This window comes from Emys orbicularis, chromosome 18, assembly GCF_028017835.1.
Source record: "Emys orbicularis isolate rEmyOrb1 chromosome 18, rEmyOrb1.hap1, whole genome shotgun sequence".
NCBI classification, from domain to species: domain Eukaryota; kingdom Metazoa; phylum Chordata; order Testudines; family Emydidae; genus Emys; species Emys orbicularis.
Window position 1 is genome coordinate 10,154,279 of NC_088700.1, and position 12,194 is coordinate 10,166,472.

General features: G+C 41.4%; 1 protein-coding gene across 1 annotated transcript in view; it reads left to right on the top strand.

The window, feature by feature from the left end:
- Positions 1 to 10,620, top strand: part of TSC1 (TSC complex subunit 1) — a 54,618-nt gene extending 43,998 nt beyond the window's left edge. The window contains exons 19-24 of the mRNA XM_065418942.1: positions 756 to 938; positions 1,307 to 1,417; positions 3,257 to 3,379; positions 5,172 to 5,359; positions 5,705 to 5,866; positions 7,362 to 10,620. Of these exons, the coding sequence (XP_065275014.1) occupies positions 756 to 938; positions 1,307 to 1,417; positions 3,257 to 3,379; positions 5,172 to 5,359; positions 5,705 to 5,866; positions 7,362 to 7,866 (1,272 nt within the window). The 3' untranslated portion in view covers positions 7,867 to 10,620. The remainder of the gene's footprint in view (positions 1 to 755; positions 939 to 1,306; positions 1,418 to 3,256; positions 3,380 to 5,171; positions 5,360 to 5,704; positions 5,867 to 7,361) is intronic.
- The last annotated feature ends 1,574 nt before the right edge of the window (positions 10,621 to 12,194 follow it).

Here is a 12,194-nt window from a genome sequence, read left to right on the forward strand (position 1 = left end):
TACTGTAAAGGGCATTGAACTGAACACATACATGAAGAAGCCAACTGGCTTAAATAACTGTCAAACTTAGCTTAGAAAGATGTGATTTAACAGTTAATGTTGTGCTTGCTTAACATTTGGTCAGTCTTAACATTAGGCTAGTAACCTTGTTAAGTTTCCTGAAGAGGTACGTGCTTTCCATTTGAGGAGGAGGAATGCTGGCAGAAAGCTAAGTATTTCAAGTGTGTTTTCTCTTTCAGAGTCTCTGAATCTGGCCCTGATTAGTGATGAAAACTTAGTGGTGTGGAGTCCATGTGAAATAACTTTAATCTTGTTTGAATTCTTATGTCCACATTATAAAAGCTGTCATGTAAATTGGGATCTTTGTTGCAGTCACAGCAAAGAGGCTAAGAACTAAGTAATTATTGGAAATGGAACTACCCTCTCTTCCCTGAGGCTGTCCCTTTAGGTCACCACTGGAGCACAGGGTGATGTGGAGGAACATACATAACTGCTGACCATATTTTGTGGATGTAACTTCAGTTTCCAGTATGTTCAGCCTGGCACCTTTAACCATTTCTTTAAAAAAACAAAAAAACCTTTTTATATGAGGAACATACTAAAGTGCTGTAACATAGCCAAGTTTGAAGACTGTGCTATTAGTGGGTTTTGTTTTTGATCCTTTATTTGGTGGTTGACTTGGGGTAGTGGTCTCTGATGTACTAGCTGAAGTAGCAAATTTGGTCATCTGACTTTTGGTATATGGTTCTGGACAGAAAGATCAGCTGAAACTACAGGAGAAAGAGATCCACTCCTTGAAGCTTAGTCTGCAGAAAGAGCAGGCCAGATACCACCAATTTCAGGAAGAGCATGATAATATAGTGGCTCAGCTTCACAGCCAGATCCGACAGCTGCAACATGACAGGGAAGAATTCTACAACCAGAGCCAGGAATTGCAGGTATGAAACATAGCATGGAAAAGCTATAGTGAACAGATAACGTAGCTTTAAAAATAACCCCCCTAATGATCTGGCATGAAATGGCTCTTAAGTACATTAAACCTCTCACTTCAATTCAAATAAGACAACATGCAGTTAAAAATTCATCTAAGTTGATTCCATTCTTTGTGGCTTTGTTCTATTTTGCTTTGAAATGGCAAATTGCATGCCTTTAACTAGTCCGTAGATGATGATCATTTTTAGTGTTTAGTCTGTAACCGCTGATTATGCTGTGTGGGAGGAATGCTGGCCATCCCGCCAAATGTGTATTTTGCTAGGTTTGTAGTACAGTTTCAGAACCTTAAGCCTCTTGCTCTCTATTTGAACAGACCAAGCTGAAGGACTGTAGGAATATGATTGCAGATTTGAGGTTAGAATTAAAGAAAGCCAACAACAAGGTGTGTCACACAGAGTTGCTTCTCAGCCAAGTTTCTCAGAAGGTATGATTCCCTTTGTGGCCCTTTTGTTATGTCCTTTTTTGCTAGTACCCATTTTCAAATTTCTCTTTGTTCCTCATAAGGCCTTTATCACTTTGGGTAAGCTGCTCCTCATACCACACTCAGTTCCATGGTATTGATTTTAAATGAGTGAGAACACAGAGTATGAAGAATTTTATGCTGAAGAAATTAAATTTGCTTGGTCCTAATACTTCTGAAATCTTGCTCCTCATTTTGGGTCTCTGGCCCACATTTGGAATTTCACAGATTGAGCAATATTACTCCAATATTACATTCTGTGCCAAAAAAATTAAAAATTCTGCACCAGAAATATAAAAACTCTGCACACAGTATTTTAAAATTCTGCAAATTTTATTTGTCAAATGTGGAGGTTCCAGCTTGGCATTGGGGAGCACAGGCCACTGGCTGCAGAGAGGTGGGAGATCACTGTGCACCCTCCCCATGCCCCTCCGGGACACGGACTCAGCGGTGAGGCTGCACCCAACCCTGACACAGCGCAAGGACTGGGCCTGTCCCAGAAACACCCCAGGGCCCTGCCCCTCCATGCCAGGTGCACCAGGTGTGGGCAGACTGGCTCAGGAAGGCAGGATCCAAGTGTGGAGGGGCTTAATGTGGGGAGAGCCAGGTGTGGGTTGAGAGGGTTCTCTGTGGGGCAATCTGGGTGCAGGTGGCTCAGTGGGAGATCTGGGTGGAGGGGAGATCTGGGTGCACAGGGGCTTGTTGGGAGGTGGGTTCTGGATGCAACAGTAATGGGACTCTGCAGGGGGGTCCAGGTGAAGGTGGTTGGGGCTCGGGGGGTGGGGGGGAGTGGGCTCAGTGGGGTGGGGATCCAGGTGCAGCTGCTTGGGCATTGGTGGGGTGGGGATCTGGGTGCGGGTGGCTTGTCAGGGTGGTCCAGGTTCAGGGGGAGTGGGGCTCAGCAGGCAGGTTCTGAGTACGAGCAGGTGAAACTCGGCAGGAGGGTCTGGGTGTGAGGAGATCTGGATGCACAGGGGTTGGGCGGATGGGGGGCAGCTCCCTGTACAGGGATTCCTTCCCCTGCAGCTGAGGAGAGATGGTTGTAGGAAGTGGCGGGTGGGGGGAGGAGTTTGCAGAGCTTTCTGCAACTGGGGAAGAAATCTGGGGGTGGGTCTGACCCGACCCGGGATGCCATGCAGGGGAAAAGGAAGTTCCATCCTCCCCAGTCCAGCGGGGAATAGCAGCTGAGCCTGGCGCAGGGTAGGAGCCACCAGCCAGGGCTTCCCCAGTCCTGCCCCATGCCCCACAGTGATTTACCTCTCTGCCGGCCGCCCTGGGCACTCAAAACATACTGCTGGGGAGGGTCTCATGACCGCTCTTGTGGCTTCCCTATGCTTCCCCATCAGAAAGGCATTTTACTGCGGGGAAGTAAAGCAATCTGCGGGGGACATAAATTCTACGCCTGCGCAGTGGCACAGAATTCCCCCAGGAGTAATTCATAATGTGCTTGGATTAAAGTGCTCCTTGTATTTTACTGTATGTTAAAGAGCCCCTGTCAGAAGCTAAAGGGACTTCACATACAAATGGAGAAGCAGTTACCTTATTTGAAGCAAACTGAGTGGTTAAGCTAACTAAATGCTGCATTTGTCTCATGGGATGCCACAATTTACCTGCAGCAACTCTGAGTAACATCCATTCACTTGATTGTCATAATTGCCTGCTACTTTCCCTAGGCATCATGGTTTGATTTTTCTTGTTCTTTTCAGTAAAAAATAACCCCCAGATGTAGTGTAGGTCAGGTGTGACACTTAGATTAAACTGTTCACTGCGGACTCTGATTTTTTTTTTTTTTTTTTTTTAAAGCTTTCCAACAGCGAGTCAGTCCAGCAGCAGATGGAGTTCTTGAATAGGCAGCTTCTGGTTCTTGGGGAGGTCAATGAGCTGTACTTGGAACAGCTGCAGCACAAGCATGCAGACACGACAAAGGTACAGTATGTGGGTCACAGGCAAGGCCTTTCTGGAAAGATTTGCCTTAGGATCATCAAGTTCAGTAGTGGTTTTTCAGTGAAGAAGGAAACTCTTTATAAATCATCAAACAAACTGACATAAATGTTTGCATCCAATTTCAAAGCAAATGAAGGAATATACTACTATGATTTATCTTTCAATGAGAGCTTTTGTGTTAGTCATGCCAGGCTATCCAGTCTGTCTTCAAATAGCTTCTTGGATGGCATAGTTTTACTAGGTAAAATGATAGTTTTTACTGCCCCGGGAAAAACTAGTTCATCACAGTTTAAGGCATTTTCTATTTTAAAAATTGTTTAATTAATGCACACCACATTACACTTAGGTTTAGTTATACATTCAGATTGTTGTTACATAATGCAGTAAATACATAGATTAATTTAGAGTTGCACAAATAAAAAGTAAAAGTGCAGTGGGTGTAATATTAATATATGTAATTATACTGAACATTGGAATGACTGCATTTTGGTTTGGTATTTTCTCAAGGAAGTTATTCATGTCATGACTCATTTCAGTTTTCAATATTATATAAATAAAAGTCAAAAACATTCTATGAAAATGACAGTAATGCAGAGTTGTAGGCTTGAAGCATTGAGCAATCAGAAGCATGCAGAGTTGCAAATTACCAGTCCATTTGGCCATGCAGCAAAAGACCAACTTTGATTTAGTGGATAGACCGAGCTTGTTCCTCAGTTTTGAATGGGTGTATTCAAAGGTTGAAAAGATTTGTTCTATGCTTGCTGAACTTACTGGACGCTGATGCAGTTATTTTTCTCAGTTTAAACTGGTTTTAACCTGGTATTTACCAGCGCCCTGGCATAAACTAGTTTTTCCTGGAAAATTGCCTACCCTTAATGGGTTCAGTAACCTTGGAAACTTATATTTGTATCACCCTGGAGCAGAAATCCATATCACATATAATTTTCTATATGAAGATAAAAAGAGAATCTGCTGCTTGAGATATTGCATGGGAAGGCGCTTAGTGTTAATACAGTAGGTCTTGCAGCATGCAGAAGTAGTGCCATGTCACTTCAACAATTGTCACTAAAAGTGCTTATCTCTTGCAACCACACATACATCTCATGCTCCTTTTTTTGTAAAACTTCTAAGGACCACATGATTTTATTACCCTGCTCAGGGAAATATTTTTGTACCAACAGGGCAAGTGACACTTAAAGACAGTGTACCTGCTTTTACATGAGAGACAGCAACCAGTAAAAGTGAACTGTAAAGCCAAAAAAAGTGCTTTTTTTAGCACTTTGAGGGCCACATTTCAAAGAAATTGAAAATTATCCATTCTAATCTGATACAAGACTGACAAGCCTTACCCCTATTGGAAAGGGCTTAAGTAAGGAACACTGATGTGCTAATAAATTCCGGTCATGTGGAGCTATATTCATGGTAATTTAGTATCCCTGATACATTTACAAGTTCTCCAGTTCTGCATCTCTTTTTTTGGACGTTTGCTTTGTTTCATCTTACATAGAAATTATGCGATCTGTAACTGTATGCACACACATAAATACTACAAACATTTAGGAATCCTGTCCCTATTAAAGCTGTCTTTAAAACCGTGACCCTTTCTTCCCCAGTGAAATCCTGAGAAAACAGATTTAGACTCTTCAAAGCAAAGGGGCATAGGATGGGTCCAGTGTTGTAGATGTTTTACTGTATCTGACCAAAGTTTAGCCTTTTACTTGTGTGACACTAAATGGTGTATTTCTCAGTAACACAGAGTACCCCTCTTTTTCAGGAAGTGGAAATGATGCAGGCTGCCTTTCGGAAAGAACTGGAGAAAGCAAAATTCTGTGTTCAACAGCAAAGCCAGAGGCTTGATGCCTCCCAGAAGCGGATAGTTGAACTGGAGTCTCAGCTTTCTAAGAAAGATCACCTGTTACTGGAGCAAAAGAAATATCTGGAGGATGTCAAAATCCAAGCAAGGTTGGGATTTCACTTCAGTAACTAATACTAACTTACACTATAGATAAAGCTGTTTGCCGTGTTGTTGTAGCTGTGTCGGTCCCAGGATATTAGAGAAACAAGGTGGGTGAGGTAATATCTTTTATTGGACCAACTTCTGTTGGTGCAAGAGACAAGTTTACATGGAGCTCTTCTTCAGGACCTGAAGAAGTATGTGTAAGCTCAGAAGAAAGCTCGTCTCTTTCACCAATAGAAGTTGGTGCAATAAAATATATTGTTATAAATAAAGTTCAAAAAAATGTATTGGCAGATGGGTTATACTTTGAGAAATTTAAATTAATAATAATGTGTTCTTTGTATGTTCAGAGACCAGCTGCAAGCGGTAGAGAGCAGATACAAAGCCCAGAAAAGAATTACACAAGTCTTTGAGCTGGAGATTTTAGATCTGTATGGCCGATGGGAGAAGGATAGCCTATTGAAAAAACTTGATGATGAAAAAACAGAAGCAGCTGAAGCAGCAGAAGAAAGGTAAGGACAATATTACAAAACTTGATGAGCTACTTGCAAGCTGCTTGAGGTAAACCTCCCTTAGTAATGTTTAGCATTCAGTGCCTGCCATCCTTAAGTATCCAAAGTACTTTACTCACCTTTGTGAAGCATCAGCTTTTCTCATTCTTGCAGGTGGTGAAACTGAGATGAGTGGCTTGTCCAAGTCACCCAGTGAGTCAATAACAGAGTTGAGAATAAACCGTAAAGGAGCTCTTTAGTAACTAAAATACTATGCAAACCAGCTACAGGTGAAAACCATTCTAGTAAAACACTCTATTTTCTCTCTGAAGAATTTGAGCTCCAGTAGCTCACATCCAGGACCTATCATTTTAATCTACAACAAAACAGAATTTTCTTAACTATTTTAATTGCTGCATAATGAATCTAGTTTAGCTTGTCTGATTGGGCAGCTCTACCCTTTGTAACAATTAGTTGACTGACTGGTAGGACCTAGTGTAGGAAATGTAGACAATACAGTCTATTTAAATGGGATGTTCTCCAGGGAAATAGTTTACTCCATTGGCACTTTGTTCCTGTTGCGTTTAAATAAGGACCTTTAGGATTGCTAATATCCAAAATTGGATGTTGAGATCTAATCCAAACTGTTGCATTTATCATGAAAATTGCTGAACCTTCATTATGACTACAAAAGTCTCAGGAATTGACCATCTTTTCTGGTCTGAAACATTGTCAGTTATGAGGCATTGTTTCTCACAACTTATCTGGATTTACCATCATCCCCGGCCAAAACTTGTTGGGCATGAATGGCTTGAGTAGGATATGTCAGAGGCATCCCTTTTATGCAAACGTAGTACTTTTGAATTGAAGTTTGCTATCTGGAAGTCAAAGAAAAGCTCTCTATTTTATTGCTTTCATTGAAGTCTTGAGACTTCTATCCGAGTTTAAAAAGGGATTCTCCACTCGGGGAGGAAATACTAACCTTGATTATACTCAACAGTTACCTTTGCCCTCTTAGGAATTTGTCTGTTCTGCTGATTAGCATCCACATATATATGATTTAAATAAATCCTTCCTACTCATGAAATGCTTCCTGCTCCTAGCCCTGTAGTAATTTCAGAATGGCTACAAAAAACAATTGATATAGTAAGAGCAGGTATTGTTCAGGCAACGGCAGGCAAAGGATAGATCTACAAATCCAAGTGGGAACTTTCCTAAAGCAGTGAGGATGCAGGTACATCCTACCCTTTGGATCTCTGCCAGTCTTGAACCTACATCCACCACTAAATCCGTGATGTTGGTTATCTTTCTGGCTATAGTATATTCAATGGTTTATGCTTTGCTGCAGGATTGATTGAAAGGAGAAACTGGTGACGGTATGTTTTAGCACATCTGTAATGATAGACCTAGAAACTAATCAAAGTAAACTGCCTTTTTCTCCAACTAATTAATCTCTTCATGGTGTACCATTGCTACCATCATTTTGACTCTCTTTCTGTCTCTCATTCCAAAACAGGCTGGATTGTAGTAATGAAGGTTTTGCAGACTCTGTGGCAGGATACAGTGAAGAAGCAATTGGTAGAAATGGGGAGACCAAACCTCCGAGCACCCGGGGTAGTAGTAGCAGTAAAGGCAGCAGCAGTGAGCTGTCCACCCCAGAAAAATCCCAGAACCAGAGGATGGGTCAGTTCAGCAGTCACTGGGAAGCATCCATGTTGCTGGAGCCTTCCACTAGCGTCCCACTAACTGTAGGCTCACTCCCCAGCTCCAAGAGCTATCTTGGAATGAAGGTGCGTGAATTATTCCGCAACAAGAGCGAGAGCCAGTGTGATGAGGAGGGTATGACCATCAACAGTCTTTCTGACACTCTAAAGAGTGAACTATGTAAAGATCCAAGCATGGTGGAGGCAAAGGCTCCTTCAAGCCCCGACAACCCCAGCCCCTCACCCATGAACCAGGAAAGCAGTGTTGGACAGCTTCATATCATGGACTACAATGAAACTCATCATGACCACAGTTAAAAAGGAAGATAGTCAATCAGTGTTATTTTCATATTCTTGGCATAGAACAGGAGGCGTGAATGCAAGTTTAACTAAAAGCTTTTATGTTTCATTGGTCTGAGCAGCTAGCTCGAGCAGTGGAAACAGGAGTGATGTCTTCTTACATAAGATGACTGCTGAATGAATGCAAAATGGATTTAGGGTCTGGAATGGTAATGCCCAATCTAACTTTCTTCTGCTTCTCCTCTCTCAAATCCCATCATTAGCAGTGTGTACTAATTTGAAGGGGCAACTGTTAGCATTTATAAGTATTTTTTCCCTTCTCCCCTCCCCAATGAGTGGTTGCATCCTATGAACTTGAGTGCAATATGAGGCCAAATTAACCTTTGTGAATCTACCTATGAATGCTTAGTGCTTTACTTAGCTGAAATATCTCAGCAAGCTTCCAATTTAGAACAGTTAATTGTGTTGCCCTTGCAGGTGATTTTGGTTATGTTCTTCTGGAAAGAAGCAAAACCAGAGTTTCTAGTGCATTCATCTGAAGGTCTTTATTTTGCCTGTATGTTTTCCCCCAACTCTGGTCTTTGTAGATTGGACTATGGTCAAGTGACTGAATGGTTAAAGAACAACACACACCTGCAAACTGATGTTGCATTCACCCCAATTCATAATCATTGTTTCTTTTGTCCTTAACATTTCCTGGAAAATTATATGTGAACAAACGTTGTCCTTCCCCAAGGAACTGCAAACTATTTGCTGAGGTCTCGTTAAAACACTCTTGCTTCTGATTTTTTTTTTTTTTTTCCCCCTTGGGTGGGTAAGGGGGATGTTCATTGTTCGTTTGACAAACTGGTACTTGTCTGACCTTAAATTGTTGCGTGAGTGGAGGTGATGAGAACTGAATACTGAGTGCAGGGAGATCCAGACAAGGACAGTATGTAGAGATTTTGTGTAAAGTGGCGGGTTCACCAAAACTTCCAAGTGAGCATTTTGAAGAAGATTCTGCAAATGTTTCTCTAAGCTGGGAGACAATTGTGCTGCCTGGACTCTTCTTTTCATTGTGATCTTTGTCCAGGCTGACCAAGACAGTCTCATTCTGGGTTGAAGAATCTCAAACCTTCCTTCTTCTTCCCAGGAATAGTTTATAAGATTCCAGGCTTGAATCAAGAATCATTGGATAAACTCCCAAAGGAAGTCCTCCCCCTAATGCTATTGCTCTCTTGGATACAGAGGTCATGGCAGTTCAATTTTTGGCTACCTAGTTTTCTCTCTCTCTCTCTATCCTTCCACTCCACTCTCCCAAGCAACTGAGCTTGCTGTTGGGCCAGTGTATGTAGCTCAAAATGATATACAGGACCCAATCCTGCAGCCTTCCCATCTTTATTATTCCCATTGAAGTCAATGGGGAGCCTTGCATGCTGAAGGACTTTGGGATCAGGATTTATGTCGGTCATCAAACTCTGGTTTCCTTCCGGTCAGAACAGAGATCCATTATTAGGAAAGAGAGAGAAGTTCATTTATGTGAGACTCTGATACGTCTGGGTCCAGGATCACTTAGTCTGTAATATGACCTTTTAAAGCTTCAGAGCCACGCTGCCCCAGTGTTCATTTTGTTCCTACTTTTACAGATGTCATCTTTTTTTTTTTCCTTAAACAGTCTACAGGGGTGGTGGTAAGAATCTTCCGAAAGGTAACTACACGTGTACTGTTTTTCTAGCTTGACCTAATCTAAGTAGGAATAGAACTGATCAAAGCAGGCTGGCATTCTGCTAACCTGACAAACAGAGCTGCTGGGATTTCCTCCCCTTCCCACTTCCCCCCCACTCCGCCCCCCCATTGCCCAACCAGACAATACCTTCCCTTCCATTCCACCTCTCCCATAACACCTATGGTCTGTATACATTTCTGCCTGTCAGCCAGTCCTGACTCTGAAAGTAAAGGTGAACTTTGGTGGTTTTTTCAAAGCTTGAACCTGCACAGAATAGGAAATAGTGTCACTTACAAGTGACATTGACTGGTTTCGTTGACACGTCTGTAGGTTTTCTAAGACTTGGTGGTAGTTGCAATAGCAAATGAGTGAAAACAAAGGCTTCATATCCCACTCACCCAGAAGTGAACAGTTTGCACATTGCCCCTAACAGGGCTAACTCAGCTATTGGATACAGTTCTGTTATGGGAATCAGATAGACCCTCCCTTCAGTTTGGCAATTCCCAACAGACTATCCTGCCACATGGTGACTCACTTCTTTTAGTGGAGGGACTTTTGTTGTTGTTGTTAGTAGCAAAAATGCTCTGGAGCTAATCAGAGCTCATCAGTAGGTGACCTTTTCTCTTTTAAAAGGATGTTAGCACTGGGATGGAATCAGAAACCACTTTAGAAGGTTTATCTATGGACCACAAAGATTATGGAGGAACAAATTTTGCCATTGTTTTTGTAAATCTCTAAAATTATGGATCTACTGTATGTAGTAACTTGCATTTTGTTTAAAGGGATCCCATCAATGAAGTGGAGACAGATATTTTTAACTGACTGCTTTTAGTTAAATCTAAAAACGCTGTCTTTGTCAAAAGTTAATCTGTTCACTGCCTCGCTCTTTGTAAGCATGTTAAACAATCCACATTAAATGCCATAAATATGAAATACAAGGAAAAATGGTACAATCTAAGCTAAAGAGAACTTTAAACCAAAAGGAGGTTTTGCTGTCCTTATTAGAATGTTCTAAAATGTCAAGGCAGTTGCTTGTGTTTAACTGTGAACAAATAAAAATGTATTGTTTTGCACTACTTTGCGTTGAGCTCTCTGCAAGCTGCGCCCTCAGGGTGAAGGATCTGTGCCGGTAACCTATACTGACTAAACGTGAGCTTTGCAGAAACAAGATTAGCATTAAAGCACTTTCAGAGGTCCAAGTGTTTAATAGTATTGGGTATGTTACAAAACAGATAAATGTCCTGCCCTTCTGATGTCCTGCCATTTTTATAGATAGCATGAGCAATTTTTCCCTCTTTGCAAAATAGCTTTGATGTTGTCATAGGTATGTATAATCCAGTAATTTAACTGCACATGTAGTTTTCAGTGTTAATTCTGTGCCAGTCCTACTACACCTCTACCCCGATATAATGCTGTTCTCGGGAGCCAAAAAATCTTACCGCGTTATAGGTGAAACCACGTTGTATCGAACTTGCCTTGATCCGCAGGAGTGCGCCGGAGCACTGCTTTACCATGTTGTATCCAAATTTGTGTTATATCAGGGTAGAGGTGTACTTATGGTATCCAAGCATATCTACATACCCAGAGATATCTGCAATTAGTCTGGATATTTGACTCGTCTTCTACATAGCATTGCTTGCTGGTCTGGATGGTAGGACTATGATCAGAATGCTGCTGTTCATCTTCTACCAGCAGCCAATGATAGCTGAACATCACAGTGGTACAGTGAGCTATCCTTTCCAGAAAGAAAGCATTTACCGTTGTGACTTTATTCCAGATGTCAGCTTCAGATACCGTACCTGAAGTTCCCAAAGAGAAGTTGAGTGTGTTTGAAGTCCCCCAAAGACAGCAGAAAAGTGTCTAGTTCTTGGAACATATTTACATCTACTGCAGATGGCCCAGTTAGAATCATCTTAAAGGTCTGACTTGTATTAGAATCTTGCCAGCTAGTTTTACTGTGATTAAGGTTGTGTCTGCATAACAAATTCCACTTTGGGACTTTTTACATAGGAATGTATGCACAGCCTAGGGAATTGTATGCACTGAAGGACCAATCGACCCATAGAACGACTTCTCAAATGCAATGGGACAGCCATTCTTAATTACAAATTAGCAAAAGGATGTTTCAGAAGCTGACCTGTGCTCTTACAACAATTGGAATCAGAATGAAAATCTGAAAGAGCACAAATGCAACTCTTTTTAAAGTTGCTCATCAAGCATGAATATCAATGGTGCAGTTAAAGTACTTTGAGCATAAAAATTAACACTTTTAAATGCATGAACCAACTTGGACTGTTTGATGCTGTCAGAGAGATCATATTTTTGCACAGATCAACTACTTGTATGGGGACTTCATCCCCATAACGGAGGATTTATGCACACTTTAATCCCTTACTGTGAGGGTCAGGTGATGTGGGAAGCCTTCTTTGACCCTCTGACTTGGGTGAATTTTTCCTATAGGATGTAAATGGCAGAAAAACAGCAGAAACAGAACCTTGACTTTCTTTTATTGTTACATATCTCAATACAAGTTTAACATTCAAAAACTGCTCTTACCAGCATACAAATAATTCAATATATATTTCCACAAAAGTAGAGAAATAAAGAATCCGCTTTACTTTCTAATGCTCATAAACACAAC